This window comes from Castor canadensis, chromosome 7 (genome assembly GCF_047511655.1).
Source record: "Castor canadensis chromosome 7, mCasCan1.hap1v2, whole genome shotgun sequence".
Lineage (NCBI taxonomy): Eukaryota > Metazoa > Chordata > Mammalia > Rodentia > Castoridae > Castor > Castor canadensis.
Genome location: NC_133392.1, coordinates 30,295,309 through 30,310,401, shown reverse-complemented (window position 1 = coordinate 30,310,401; position 15,093 = coordinate 30,295,309). Strand labels below are relative to the sequence as shown.

The window sequence follows — 15,093 nt, the reverse complement described above, 5'->3', positions numbered from 1 at the left end:
ATTAACCCCTCCCTGTCCTCTTACCCTTTCCCCCACCTTCTGTTTTTCAGTAGCTTTCAGTGCATTTTGCTACACCTTCTTCCAACACAGATGCAATGTATTTCTATATTATTCACTATCATTCTCTTTTCCTCTTCCTCCTCCCCCAGTCCTCTTAAACTGTCTCAGATTACAAACATTGTCTATCTAGCTATATATATAGCTAGATATATATTTATGTATGTTTATATGATCATGTTTGTGCTTATGTAAACATTTATGTTTTGAATCTGTCTTCCACATATGAGAGAAAACATGAGACCTTTGTCTTTCTGACTCTGACTTACAGTCCTGGGGATTGAACTCAGAGCCTCTTGAGCCACATCCTCTGCTCCCTGTAATTATTCTTTCATTATTTTAATCTAACAACTATTTTGCATCTGAACCAAAGGCCTTTGAGTATGCTCATAGAAAGGCCTATGGCACAAATGTTTTTAATGCCCTGCATGTGTCAGTAAGGGCTTCCAGGCTGCAGATGAAGGAGTGACACGCTAAATGAGAACTAAGCCTAGATCCCTCTCTGAACCAAGCTTGGTATAGTGAGCACAGGGCTGGATTCTAATCCCTGTTCTACCAACTACTCATTTGTATGAGCCTGTAAAACACAGTAAGAGCTCAACAAACAGTGTCATTATTAGCACGTTTTATGAGTCTCATGAGATCTGATGTAACTCACAAAATATTAGAATTTGATACTATATACAACATAGAGTCAATTTCCTTCATTTTACAGCTAAGGACAATTTCAAGAGAGTTAATAACAACTCTAATGGCATTGTTATTAAAAGAACTGAGACTAGTACTGAAAACTCCTTGTGAAGCTCATAGCAGAGACAATATTTATGCTTGCAGATTTAGGCCTGGGTACAGTGGGTCATGTCTGTAATCCCAGCTACTTAGGAAGTAGAAACTGGTAGGATCTTGGCTGGTGGCCAACCCAGGCAAAAAGGTAGCAAGACCCCCATCTCAACAAATAAGTATGGCTGTAATCCCAACTACACAGGAAGATCATGGTCTAAAGCTGGCCCTAGGGAAAAAGTGCAAGACCCTATTTGAGAAATAATTAAAGCAAAAAAGGATGGGGGGGGTGTGGCTCAAGTAGTAGGGCACCTTTAAGAACAAGGCCCTAAGTTCAAACTCCAGTAATACCAAAAAGAAAGAAAGAAAGGAGAGAGGGAAGGAGGGAGGGAGGGAAAGAGAAGGGGGAGGGAGAGAGAAAGAAAGAGAGAGAGGTAGAAAGGAAGGAAGGAAGGAAGGAAGGAGGGAAAGAAGGGAAGAAGAAAGGAAAGAAGAAGAAAAGAAAGCCTGCAGGTTTAATGACTAATATATTGGGTATCTCCTCCATAGCTCATTAACTAGATGGCCTTGTACAATTTACTAACTGCTCTGTGCCTCAATTTGCCCATCTGTCACATGATTTAAACAAGACTTTCCTCAGAGGGTTCATGAGAGAATTAGATGTTTAATGCATGTAAACTGCTTAAAACACCACCTGGCACATAAGCACTCAATAATGTTAGGTAATAGAATTATAATATCATTACTATTATTAGGCTGCAGAGAAATAGCCATTGTCCCATAGTTACTCCAGAAATATTGACCCAAATCTAGGTAATCTACCTTTTCCCAGCTTTCCAACCTCACTTTTTGTTCTTCAAGGCATTTGTCCTTCCAGAGCAAGTGAAAATAAAGCACTAGTTTAGACCCAACTCCTTCTCAACACAAACACACAGATATAGATAGTAGTCTCCCCACCCTTCTCTGCAGGAGATGTACTCCAGTGTCCCAGTGGATAACTGAAACCAAGGGTAGTACAGAACATCTGTCAATGACATTATAGAAAATGCATCCATTTTGTTTACAAAAGGCAGAATAAAGCATACGGATATATTATGTTTTTTCACATACATGCATACCTATGATAAAGTTTTATTTATAAATTAGATATAGTAAGATTAACTAAGACTAATAATAAAATGGAACAAGTATAGCAATACATGATAGTAAAAACTATATGAATATTGACTATCTCAAAAGATACTATATGTGCAACTTGTCTTTTCTAGATACACAGCTTTTATCTTTCACCCTTTATTATTTGCCACACAAAAGCCAAAACACATGCATCTAGTTTTGTTAATAACATATATACTTTAACTCACTGCATCTGATCCATCTAGTGTCTATAGGTATATATGAATTTTTTTGTGCAGATCAAGGCATGTGGGGTTGTTTTTTGTTTTGTTTTGTTTTTCTGGCTGTACTGAGGTTTGAACTCAAGAATTTGTGCTTGGTAGGCAGGTGCTCTACCACTTGAGCCACACCTCCAGCCGCACTGTGTTTTGATTATAAATTTATAAAGATAATAATAATTATCTGCTTAAGTCAATCAAATATAAATTCTGGAACATTCCATTTTGAGAGAAGAATTTCAGGATAATTCAGAGAAAGGCGAGGTTAGTGGCTATTGGTTTTGCAGAAGGCCTTCAAATTGAGCAAAATTATTGTTGTTCTAGAGGAAAGAAAACTGAATGGAATCAAACCCAATTCAATGAGCTCATGAAAGCCAAAGGATGAAGGAGTTCTATAAACCTGTACAAGGTATTTACACCTTGAATGGCACTAGCCTCTAGTTGGGAAATGCGTATTCACTTTGCCTAAATCCACATACAAATGGGTGAAATAAAATGCCTCTCTTCCTTCCTCCCTCTCTTCTCTTCCCCTGTCCCTTGCTTCCTCTCTCTGTCACACATGTACACACACACACACACACACACACTTCCCAAAATTAAATTGACACAACTGAAAGGTTAATAAAGGCATGAAGAAGCATTGAAGTTAAGCTTGTTAGCATCTAATCCATTTTGATGAAGGATTCTCAGAAGTTCCTGACTCCAAGAGCCCAGACTAAGATGCTGGCCGACTAAATAGGCCCAGGAAAATTTGAGAGAAATTAGTTTTCTTTTTTTTTCATTATGTCACCATCTCACAAGGACTTGGGAGAATTTAAATGAATTTCACAGGAGAAGTAATGATATTTGTTATTAGTAATAGTAGCACTGTTTTTGGTGTACAAGAAATTTGGTGGATTGCCTGTGCTTCCAATGACCAGGTGATAAGTTATACAGGAGAGGTTATCATTGAAAGAACTATTTACTGGCTTTTCTGATTCATTAAAATTAATTAAGCCACCTTCACAAGCAAAAGGCCAGTGTTTTCTGACCTCTACCACTTCCCATGCTATGTACAAGGCCACAGGGACTTGCTGTGAGTAAATGACATGATAACAAAATCTTTGAGATAACACATTCAGATTCACAGAAGCACAGTGAGCTGCAGCTTATACTCAGGACCTAAATTTCAACGACATTATGGAAAATAACAGACACAAAACTTTAACCTTAAATATGATATTAATGTGCATAAAATCCCCCAAGGTTACTCGCAAATTGCAAAATGTTATGATGACCTTAGAATGAAAGCTTTTGTTGGGCCTAAAAAAATCTCTAAAAACTACTTTTAACTGGTACTGCTAAAGTGACAAGGGGTGAGTAGTGAATAATTTAACAATGACACCTAGACATTATTCATCTTCTCTGTCTCAGTATCAAACACATCAAACACAGGTCTGAAGCTGGGTGTGGTGCCCCACGCCTATGATCACATCTACCCACTAGAGTGATGCATAAAGTTCACAAATTCAAGGCCAGCAAGGACAACTTACTGAGATCCTATTTTGAAATAAAATTTAAAAGGTCTGAAGCCAGGTGCAGTGGCTCATGCCTATAATCCTAGCTACACGGGATGCTGAGATTGGGAGGATCTCAGTTCAGGACAACCCAGGCGAATAGTTCACAAGACCCCATCTCCAAAAAATAACCAGAGCAAAAAAATGGACTGGAGGTGTGGCTCAAGTGGTAGAGTGCCTGCTTTGCAAGCATGAGGCCCTGAGTTCAAACCCCAATCCCACCTAAATAAATAAATAATTGTTTAATTAAAATTAAAAGGTCTGGGCATGTAGATCAGTGGTAGAATACTTACCTAATTTACATGAGCCCTGGGTTCAATCCCTATTACTGCCAAAAAAATACCAAATCCTGGAACTAGATGCTTTCCCTACGAGTAAGTAAATGAATGAATATTATAAAACACTAGCCTGCTTTTGTGCTACAAAGGAAGGGAAGGGAATATTTTTAAAATATCAAGCAAATTTTAAGAGCTTTATTTTATAAGCCTTGCATTATAAGAATCCAATTACTAATTCTATTTTAAATTATTTGCCTTTTAAAAATGTTTCATACCTCAAATTTTGTCAAGTACAAAACTACAACATACTTTAATTAGAAGATATGAATGGGAGAGGGAGAATGGGGGAAGGCAAGCATCACTGAACATCCTTGCTGAGAATGTGTCCTTGAGCTGGGGATGTGCTCAGTGGTAAAGCCCTTGTCCTAGCACCAGAACCCTGGGTTCTATCCCCAGCACCACAAAGGAGGAGGAGAAGGAGGAGGAGGAGAAGAAGAAGAGGGAGGGAGGGAGGGAGAAAAGGAAGGAAGGAGGGAGAGAACCGAAAGGAAGGAAATGTACTCATTCCTCCTCAGAAAAGGATGTTATAATTTCTTTTTTCCTATAGGACCAATTCTATCTAACTGTGCCTAAAATTCAAGATTCCTATATCTGATCCACATTTTTATTCTCTCACACATTTGCTTTCTTCTTTTTCTCTTTTTCTTCTTCTTTAATTGCATATTTTAGAGGTAACAAAAATACATTACAATACCTTAAAACTCAATTTAGACATAATTCTTAGCAATATAAATTTTGTTTGGAATAATCTCTAAATATCCATTCTATTTTTATATTTTTCCTTAGTTATAAGCATTTCTGAATTAACAAAAATGTACATATATGCTTCTGTAGAAAATAATTTGACATAGTTCTAGTACATGAACTAAGACAATGTCTGACATGTATTTTCTAAGTGGCCAGGCTAGTCTCCTTATTCCCCAGACATTTGCCCCATGCTCTTTCTCTCGTGTTCCATGTCCTTCTTCTTGTCTCTCCCTCTCTAAAATCTGCCCATCTTGCATAGGCCTAACCTAATTCCCACCCAGTCTGACTAGCACTCATCTCTTGTTACACTCTCGTAAATTGGTTTATTCTACTTAAGAACTTTATCCTATATCATCTTTGTGCTACATTTTACAAAGGAAGAGAATTTGCAGACATATATTAAAACCACCACAGCTACTAATTAGTAAGTACTGTGGGGGAGATGCTTTGAGGCTATGCAACTAGGTTGTTTTGCTTTAAAGTTTCACCTATTAATTCCAACACTGATTAGTGGATTTACTGTGGTGTAATGGTGGTTTGGGACAGTATTTTATTTACTTTAGAGTCCTCTATTCCTTGACCGACATGAAATTAAGCACAGAGTAGGCAATTAATATTTGTTAGTGTAACTAAATTTCAAGAAACATTACATTAAATAAAGCAAGATAATGATGAATGATGAATACGTTCAAGGCAAATATGTATTTTGGCAGTGTGCTGTTCTTATGCCATGTATCTTGATTGAGGAAATGGGAATTGAAAGAAAAGGAATTAACTGTCTCACCTCCCTGAAAAGAGAAAAAGCTTCCTGGACAAAATAGAATAATAATTAATAGTTGTATCATGCCTTAGAGTTTACAAAGTATACTCAAACTCATTCAGAATTTCAGAAGCTCTCTGAAACATCTTCAGGAGATGAAGATAGAAGATATTTGAAAGCTGTAAAAAAGCACTATCACATTGGAAACTGAAAAATCGGACAGAAACTACATAAGGTAACAAGGAAAATCAAAAGTAAAGGCAAAAAAAAAAAAAAGCAGAAGCAATAAAAACAAAATGCTGCAGTGCCAATACAAGGCTTTAAACTTAATAATGAAGTTGATTTAAGACATAGTCTGAAACCAGCCAAGACAACTTTGATGACCAAGCAGAAAAGCTACATGATTAAAATAATGAAGAAAGTCAATAAATTAAGCATTAAGAATGAACTTCATGGCATATACAATGAAGGCAAAAAATGAATAGCCTGTGTATGCTTTCACTCATTTCTTCATTGGTTGCTTCCATTTTTCCCAGGGCTTCTCATAGTTCTCTTAAACTACTACACACCCAAGAATATAAGTTGAAGACCTACCATGTGCTATAAATGATGCTAGACAATTACATAATAATCACCTATGGTCCCTTCCTATAACAAATTTGCATCATAGTTGAAAAGGTGAAGCAAACACATACATGAAAAGTTTAAAAATCAAAACAAAGTAGAAGGGGCCAAAAGACGAGCGTCAAGAGTAAAAGCTACAACAGTTCAGAGTAAGATGATATCCCTTAGAACATCCTGTTCAAGGAAGGCTTTGTGCAAACAAGGCACATTGGCAATGGACCTTTAAAAACCAGGTGGAGTGGAGGGTAAGATTTGAACAGAGCCAAGGGAAGGACATTCAAAGCAGAACAAAACAAAAGAATGGGGTTGTGATAACAAAGGTGCTTTAAGGAGATAGTGACTAATGAAGGAAGGCTGTATTAAAAGGTGTGTGGAAACAGGGTAGGAAAGGAAGCTGGAACTGAAATGTGAGAAGTTTTTAATGCCATGTTGAAAAGCCTGAAAATTTTTTATAGGCAATCCAAAGATAATCAAGGATTTCTGGGTAAATGATGAATATGAAATTTTGATGATGATATGAAATTTTACAAGTATCAAGCTGGCTTTTGACATGCATAGTAACTGATACACATCTCCACTGAAGATGTGGGTATGGCCATAAGGAGACTGACACACAAATAAAGAACACTGACAGCATAACAAAAGGGGCAGGCTGGAGCAAAATAAACTTAAGAACAAAAGATTAGCCCAAGATTTCTTTTTTGGGGATCAAGTGAAGATTCACCTCACACAGAACAGAGAGAAAGTTAGGCAAAGGTAAGATGCTGAGGGTTTGAAGAACTAACCTACTTCCTCCATCATGACCATGTTTGTATGGAATTCAAACAACCTAAGCATAGAATGAAACAAGTAACTGTACAAAGGTGATACCTAAATGGTGACTTTACAAAGTTAGACAAGATGCAATTGTTTTACTGTGCTCAAAAAAAATTTGGAAAATGGAAGCCATGATTTATTAATTGCATTATTAATTTAGGAGAAAAATAAATAAATTACATCAGAGTAGAAATATGAATGAATTAGCCAGAAAAGTAATTTTCCCAACTTGGAACTATCAGTTCATCTTAATGTTAGTGTACAATAAAACTAAAGATTAATTCCTTCTCTCATCCCCACACATACAAAAAAAGTCTCACCTCAGTGCCTTAAAGTCTCCCTATATTCTCTCACTCAGCTCAAATGGTTCCTTAAATCAACCTCTTTTGTTCTGTATAAACTTCAGTCTTAACTAATCTTAGTCACTACTTAATCCCACTTTAAAAAGTTAAATATATATGTTATAAATTTCCAGAAGTTGCCTTTAATGAAAGAATACTTAGCCTTAATATAGTACTTTATAGTCAACAAAATATTTTACATGCATAGCCTTTTAGAATCCTCACAGAAGCAATGCAGAGGTATATCCTCACTCATGTGTTACAAGGCCACACATTCTGAAGGGATAGAGCCAGCCTGCAGTGGAAGCTTTCTAAGTCCAAATTCCACATTTTCTTCACTGTATCAATGAGTTTCCTAATGTGCCAGTGGGTGGATCTTATTTCTTGAAATGTACATTGTTATTCAGTACTATGTTTAAGTAAACACATTTTTACTAAGATACCTTGATGGCCAAGCACTTATTACTGGGCCATTTACTAAGAAGGCCTAATTATTTTAAGATGCTCACAATAATAACAATTATCACTAGTTGAAAAGTAACAAAGAAGTATAATGTTTGCAAAATTGTTGAGACTATATCAAAAACATTTTGCCTTGAATTCTGCAATGCAACATGTACAAAGACAATATGAGTGATTTAACGATATGTGAGCATCAAAGGGCAGAAAATAGGACATTCCTACTCTCTTTACTCTGCTAAAGCCTCAAATACTGATATAGTTCAGAGCATCTTATTACCAGGGAGACATAAATCAAAAGGAGTTTAGCTAGAAGCAATAAAACAGATTAGTGTCTGGAAGCACTGACTTTAAAGAAAGTTTTAAAAGAATTAAATCCAGGTAGTCTAAATTAAAAAAAAAAAACTAAGAGGAAACTTTTTTTTAAGCTAACACCCCATGTAAAGGCAGAAATTATTTTGAAGGTAGATATTTTAAAAATACAAGTTATGGAATTAGCCTAGGTACCCATCAACAGATGAATGGATAAAGAAAATGTGGTATTTATACACAATATAACTTTATTCATCCATAAAAAACAAAATTATGTCATTTGCAGGAAAATACATTGAACTGGAGAACACCATGTTAAGCACAGTAAGCCAGACTCAGAAAGACATACATCACATTTTTTTCTCTCATCTGTGAATTTAGACTTAAAAAAAAGACATGAAAGTAGAAGGGGGACTATTGAGGAACAAGAAGGGGAGCAGTAGGAGGGAGTAGGGAAGGCAAGAAAGGCTAGTGGAAGATGAATATGATCAAAGTACATTATATACATGCATGAAAAATGTCATCACGAAACCCATTTTTTGCACCATTAATGTGCACTAATAAAAAATGAATGGGAACAAAAACTATGGGGCAGAAGAACTTTCTCTCCTAGGAGTGGTGAAAAACTAGATTCCTACAGATACTTAATACCAGGTTGAACAAAAAAAGAATTCCATATGGGATGATCTTGAACTAAGTCCTGAAGTGGTGGAAGGACTGAAGATCCCCATATACATCGTTTCCATCTCTGATTTTTTTAAATTCTATAAAGTTTTATGGGGCACAGCCTTCTGCCAATTTCTTTTCTCCCCTTGATGCCCACTTTCTCCTTTTATAAAGGGAAACAAATTGTATCCTTCACTTTGAGCAGTCTTCATTGTGATCTCAATGAATCAGTAATATAGACTTAGAAACAAGGTTAAGAGAAAAAGGCCAATTTCTAGCACTTAAAATGTTCTCTTTTTTCCCCAGAAAATCCTGGGGTTTTTAAAAACCTAAACTAAACTAAAAAGGAAAGCAGTTTAAACGGATTTGAAGAAAAACTCTCATCAGGAAAACCATTACTATATCCCTTCTTTTGTCTGATCACAGAGCTGACAGAGACCCTGGGAGCTCTAAGGCCCTGGGTCAAATTACCATCAGAGCTGCTGTTCAGTACTATCTTTTAACCTTGTAGTATTTTATGCTGAATGACAGCAGAATCTACTTGCAATCCACGTTTTTATGGCAATGACTTTTACCTTTGAAAAGACGTAGCCTTAAACACCTCCATTCTTTGGCAAATGTCATAAAAGAGTAAATTCTAGTCGTGCTTCAAACTCTAGAAGCCACACAGCCTTGCTCTCTGTCTCTATTCTGGCACTTTTTAAAAAAATGTTCCTCAGTCACCTTTGAAATAGATCCCAATACCTCTCAGAAGTCCCATTCCGTGACGTCCCAGAAAATACAAGGATATTTCCTTGTTTAGCTGATTTATAAAGACAAGATGTAACAAAAACCTAGGGGCTCTGAAAACCGGTCCCTGAGCCGTTTAAGACTAAGATTGTGGTTATTTACGAGAAGGGACAGCAGGAGGGAGATGGCTCTTCAAGAATGGACACATGCCTCTTGTAGGCAACATTAACAGCTGAGGATACACCAATTTCCACTAACCTCTTTGAAAGAAATAATGTCCCACTGATCACACAGAAAGTTCATAAATATTAACATCAAATCTTCTACAAAAACTTTAAAGTACCATTTTCATTTTTTTCCTCATAAAAAGGAAACTGCTCAAACCTAAAATGACGACCCACCCAAAGGGTATTATTCCGAAAAACATTAGCGTGGACTTCAAAAAGACTAAATCTCTGGATCCCCTTCCCAGGAAGACAAGGAATAAAAAAAACAAAAAGGCATGTACACATGTTTCAAAAGATCCTCGAACTTTTGGAATGAAATATGAGGGATCTTTTAGCACTATGAATCTGGCTGAATTCTCTCAAGAAACCCGCTACACCTTCTCAGGACTAGCCTACGAGTTTTGCTTTTAAATTCCCGGCCTTGGAAATTCTACCTTCCAGCAAAAAAGCCTTCAAGGAGCACATCCTCGGAAGCCCCTTTGCACAACCACATCAGGGGTCCCAGACTGGGGGTGTCCCCTCGCCTGCAGCTTCAACCAGACTCTTCTCCAAATCTGGCCACACACACACACACACACACACACACACACCGCGCAAGTGCTTTCACCCACCCCACCCCCGAATTTCCTCCCACCCTGCAAGAGCGGGAACCAAGATTCTCACCATCCTCATAGTTTTTGAGATAATAATCCGGGCCCGGGCCCCCGCGGCTTTTCGCCGGGTTCCTCAGGTTCTGGAACTGCAGGAAGTCGGTTCTTTTGCCCCCGAAGCGCAGAAAGGCGGGCGAAAGTCCCCGGGCCAGGGTCACCAGACGCTTGGAGCTGCAGGGGTAGAGAAAAAGAGAGGAAAGGATCCCGGGAGAAGGCTACAGCTCGCAAGGCAGGGAGCAAGGCCCTCTTTTCTTGCGGGGGACCTGGCGGGAAACCCATCTGTGCCGGCCCCAGCCAGCAGTGCGCGCGAGCCCCGGGTTGCTCCAAGGTGTCTAGCGCGCGCCCTCTTCCCCAGCCTGCTTTGCCCTCGGCCTCTGGATTTCCCAGGGCTACGCCTCCTGCGTCCAGCCCCAGTGGCCCCCTCCCACACCTCGATGCCTAAGGTACTGATTTTCAAAAGGTTAGAAATAATGTGAGTCCCGTATGCGCTATGGGGTGGAGGTGCACTTGCGCTGTGAACATGGGCCAAGGCGCAGTGGCCTGGCTTCTGCTACTGCCAGGAAAGGGCTCCTGGCGTAGACAGGCAAAGCGCGGACCGTCGGCCTCCGACCGCTGCCAAACTTCCACGCGGTAAGTCGGTCTTGCCTCCCCGGCCCCAGGGGCATCAGTGGAGGAGGTAAAACCTGCCCTTGGTTCTCTAAAATCAGGCCCGGCACCTGCGGTCAAGTGGATCCCGACTTTTTTTTTTTAATATCAAAATTGATGTTCCTTTTCCAATATAACAACTGCATTGTTTCCCAAACCCCCGGGTAGAGAGATTCTCAGGGTAAGTCCTTGCCTTTCGAGAAACACCCCCTCCCCGTACGCATAGTACAAGCAATGGCTGTTTGGCGCCTGAAATAATTCATCCTGATCTCAAGAAAGATACCAGCTTGCCCTCCCCCTGAGTTGGCCTTTTTTTTTTTTTTTTTTTTTTTTCCCTTCCCACTTGGGACGGTTTGGAAGCGCTGGGGAAAGAGAAGTTTGGCGAAATGTGGAAACTGCGCACCAGGACCACACGGTTCATATCTGTTCAAGTTGAGGATTCCTGGTGATAGGTTGCGAAAAGCTAAAGCTACTACTTTGGGAAAGAATGGGGAAAGGACTGAGCAGAAAGTGTTACTGCTGAGGGAATCAGCTGTTGAATTCCTGGTCTGTAAATTAGTTTTAACGCTTTGCTGGTTCCGGTTCTGAGAACCCAAATCAAAATGGAGAAGTTAGCAGTGGATGCAAAAGAGGGGGAGTGGAAATAAACGGAGATCTCACTTTTAGAAAGTTTTGGAGAAAAGTTGTGGCTACCCGAGAGTTCCGGTGGCCTGAAGAATCGTTTGAGGACTTCAGGACAGAGTTCCAAGGTGGGCTCAGTAGGGACGGCTGGGCTGGCGGAGCGCAGAGGTGACGTCCGCGCGAACCCGGCCCGAGGGAAACGCAGCATTGCCCACCACCTTCCATCCAGAAGTCTACACAGCCGATGCAAATGCGCCCCGCCACGGCTTCTTCCCCTAAAAGCTGCCTTCCAGAATTTTTTTTGCAGCAAGTATTTAGCATGAATAGACTGATATTCAAGGGGAAGAGGGGGAGAAAAAAAAGGAACTCGAGAGAAGTCCGCACAGCTGAAGGACTGCAATGCAAGTGGGGCGCGCATTTCGGAAAACCCCCGTCGCACCCCACTTTCGGACGAGCTAAGAGACGTGCCCTGCTGCACCGCGGAGCTTTGGCGGAGGAAGCCGGGCGGTGCAGAGCTGATCCCGCCCTCCCAGCAGCTGCACCCGCAGGAACCCAAAAGGCCTCCGCGGGCTCCACTCCCTCCACGTGGAAGGAGCGCTCCACGTGGCGGCTTCTGCTACCTGCCGCGTCCGCGACTGGGCAGAGACCGGGGAGACGCTGAGAGCCGAGGGGCGCGCGCATCCAGCGAAGCCAAACTTGAATTTCGCAAAGTGAAAAATACTCACAAAAGACGCGCGTCGGACACGGCCTCCGGGCAGAGCCCTGGAATCTGGAGTGCACAAGGCTCTTTGGGGGAGCCCACAGCTGAGGTTCCAGCTTGGAGGGAATATTTAAAAACTCAACACTTGGATTCGATCTTACGGAGGATTTATTTATTTATTTTCTTTTTCTTTCTTTCTTTTTTTTTTTTACACTGGAACTCTGCCCCAGATGGGAAGGGATCGCGGCTGCCTAACTGCTAAGCAGAGATAACCAGGGAAGAGAGTGACCCCAGTTAAGAGTCCAGGGAGTCACAACTCCCCGTTTGCTAATCTGCGGGTGCCGGTTTCAAACCTCCAAAACGTCCCGTGAGAATTTGTAGGACCCTTACCCCTCCCGTATGTACACTAACACCCCCCCGAGAGGTTTTTTTTTCATTAAAAAAAAACTAAACTATGCAGTTACCGCAGTAGATTTAAGGAAGAGGAACGGGAGGGGGTGCATTCCGTCTATAAAAGGTGCCTTGCAAAGTCCTTAAATCTGGAGATGACAGCGGAGAATATAAAATAAAAATTTTAAACTCCGATCCAGCTTGCCCACCGCTCAAGCCTCTCCTTAAATTCGTTTTCTGTCTGGAAGTGGGAGAGAACTGACGAAAATATCTTCCCGTGGAAAATTCCACTTTCGTGCAATCCCTGTTAAACACTCACAGACACATGCATAGGCACACTTGCTCTAGCTCGCTCTCTCTCGCTTGCTCGCTCTTTCTCGTTCTCTCTGACACACACACACACACACACACCCCCATTCCTCTCCAGTCTTTGTTGCTTTTGTAACTGCCTCTTGTTTCTCTTTCAAAAAAGGGGAGGCTAATTGTGGATATATGTAAGCACAACATTTTTTCAGTCATAACTGATAAGTTTCTGAAATGCCTTCTGCATTGCAAACATGTGCATCTTAATAGAAAACATTGCTTTTCTCAATCACTAGTTACAGCCTCACAGCAAATATTCCAGGAGGAAAGCCTTCTTTTTTCTCTTTGAGAGACAGAGAGAGATCCTCTTGGCATTTCTTCTTCTTCTTCTTCTTCTTCTTCTTCTTCTTCTTCTTCTTCTTCTTCTTCTTCTTCTTCTTCTTCTTCTTCCTTCTTCTTCTTCCTCTTCCTCTTCCTCTTCCTCTTCTTCTTCTTCTTCCCCCTTTGGTAGAGGGGATAGGAAGAGAATGGGGTTGGGGGTACTGAAAAAATGAGAAATGATCCATGGAAGCCCCTGCCTTACCTTAAGAAATCGAGCCAGCCATCATGAATGATGGAGGGATCCAGCTGCAGAGAAAGGAAGTTCTCATTGACTGTTCTGACTGGATTCTTGGTGCTCACATCAAGTAGAATCAGGGTCTTTTCCTTCAGACCTGAAGCTCTGTCTACAGGCAAGGGTCTCCTGTCTCCAGCTTGGGAGGAAAGGGAGAGATGGAGCAACAGAGTCAAGTAGAGAGCCACCGGGGCTAGGCACGCGGGGGGGCGGGAGTTGCTGGAGGGCATGGCTTCGGGGAAGGCACAGAGCACCCTCATTAAATCCCTCTGATTTAAACCTCTCTCCCTACTGGGTCTCGCTGGTGACTAATTGTCCTTATCTAAAGTGTGTGTCTGTCTGCCTTCCCCCCCCCTCTTTTTTCCCCCTTCCTTTTCCCCCCCTCTCTCATTCTCTTTCGCTCGCTCTCTCTCGCGCTCTCTCTTTTTTTTTCCTTTTTTTTTTTTCAGTGTTTTGGTGCTGGTGGAGCGAACTCACGCCCCTAGCCAGCCTTCTTAGCAACTCGTGCCAAGAGTACTGTTCACCAGCACCGCCCCTTTAAGAGATTTGACTGCAGACATTTTTCAACTTTTTAAAGGTAAGGGGGGGGGAGGCGGGAAGTCGGAGGACGGGGTGGCGTCGTACCCTCCTGATTTAACTCTCTAGGGTCAGGAAGCGGACGGTGGGATGGAAACAGTACGGTGGTAACGTCTTGGGTTCGGGGCGGGACGTCTTGTTTTTACTCCCCTCCCCAGGAGGCTCTGGGGAGGGCGGCTGAAGCTCCCACTCCACGCCGCGCAAAGCGTTCGCACCAACCATCACGCGTCTATTTGTCCACACTGCGTCAGGCGGATCGTCCACTCGGGGCTCTTCTCTTTGGGGTGAAGCAGCAAAGCAAGGGTTGTAAGGTTGCAAAGGATCTCGCAGAGGAGACAGTGATTCTTGCCAAAGCACAGAATACAGAGGAGACTCGGTGACTGGGAGCCCGGACATCTGGGACGCGCTGGGCAGCCACACAGACGCATCCTCTGACCTTGACAGGACAAAGGGTGACCAGAAAGAAAACACAGATTGAGCGGGTCAAAGGGCTTCTCTGTCCGGAGGATCAAAAAGGACCAGTCTGCGCCCTGGCTCTCCTGGGCACTTTGTGCCGCTTAGGTGGAGAAGGGTTTGGGGCCTTCAATTCACGCAGGCTGTGGCTAAGTCACCGCGACCTGCACTACGTCTGGACATCAGAAACGGCTCTGTGCACATTTGAGCCACACTTTGGCCACTGCACAGGCAGAACTGCCCTTCCAGCCCCTCTGTAGACAGAGCTTCAGGTCTGAAGGGAAGTCTTTAAGGTGCCAGAGAGGAGCAGAAAGAACTATAGAGGCTTCAAACTGG

The 15,093-nt window shown here is 41.7% G+C and overlaps 1 protein-coding gene across 1 annotated transcript in view; it reads right to left on the bottom strand.

The window, feature by feature from the left end:
* Positions 1-14,101, bottom strand: part of Hpse2 (heparanase 2 (inactive)) — a 663,188-nt gene extending 649,087 nt beyond the window's left edge. The window contains exons 1-2 of the mRNA XM_074078564.1: positions 13,699-14,101; positions 10,470-10,627 (exon numbers count right to left, since the gene is read on the bottom strand). Of these exons, the coding sequence (XP_073934665.1) occupies positions 10,470-10,627; positions 13,699-13,988 (448 nt within the window). The 5' untranslated portion in view covers positions 13,989-14,101. The remainder of the gene's footprint in view (positions 1-10,469; positions 10,628-13,698) is intronic.
* Positions 14,102-15,093: the final 992 nt, after the last annotated feature.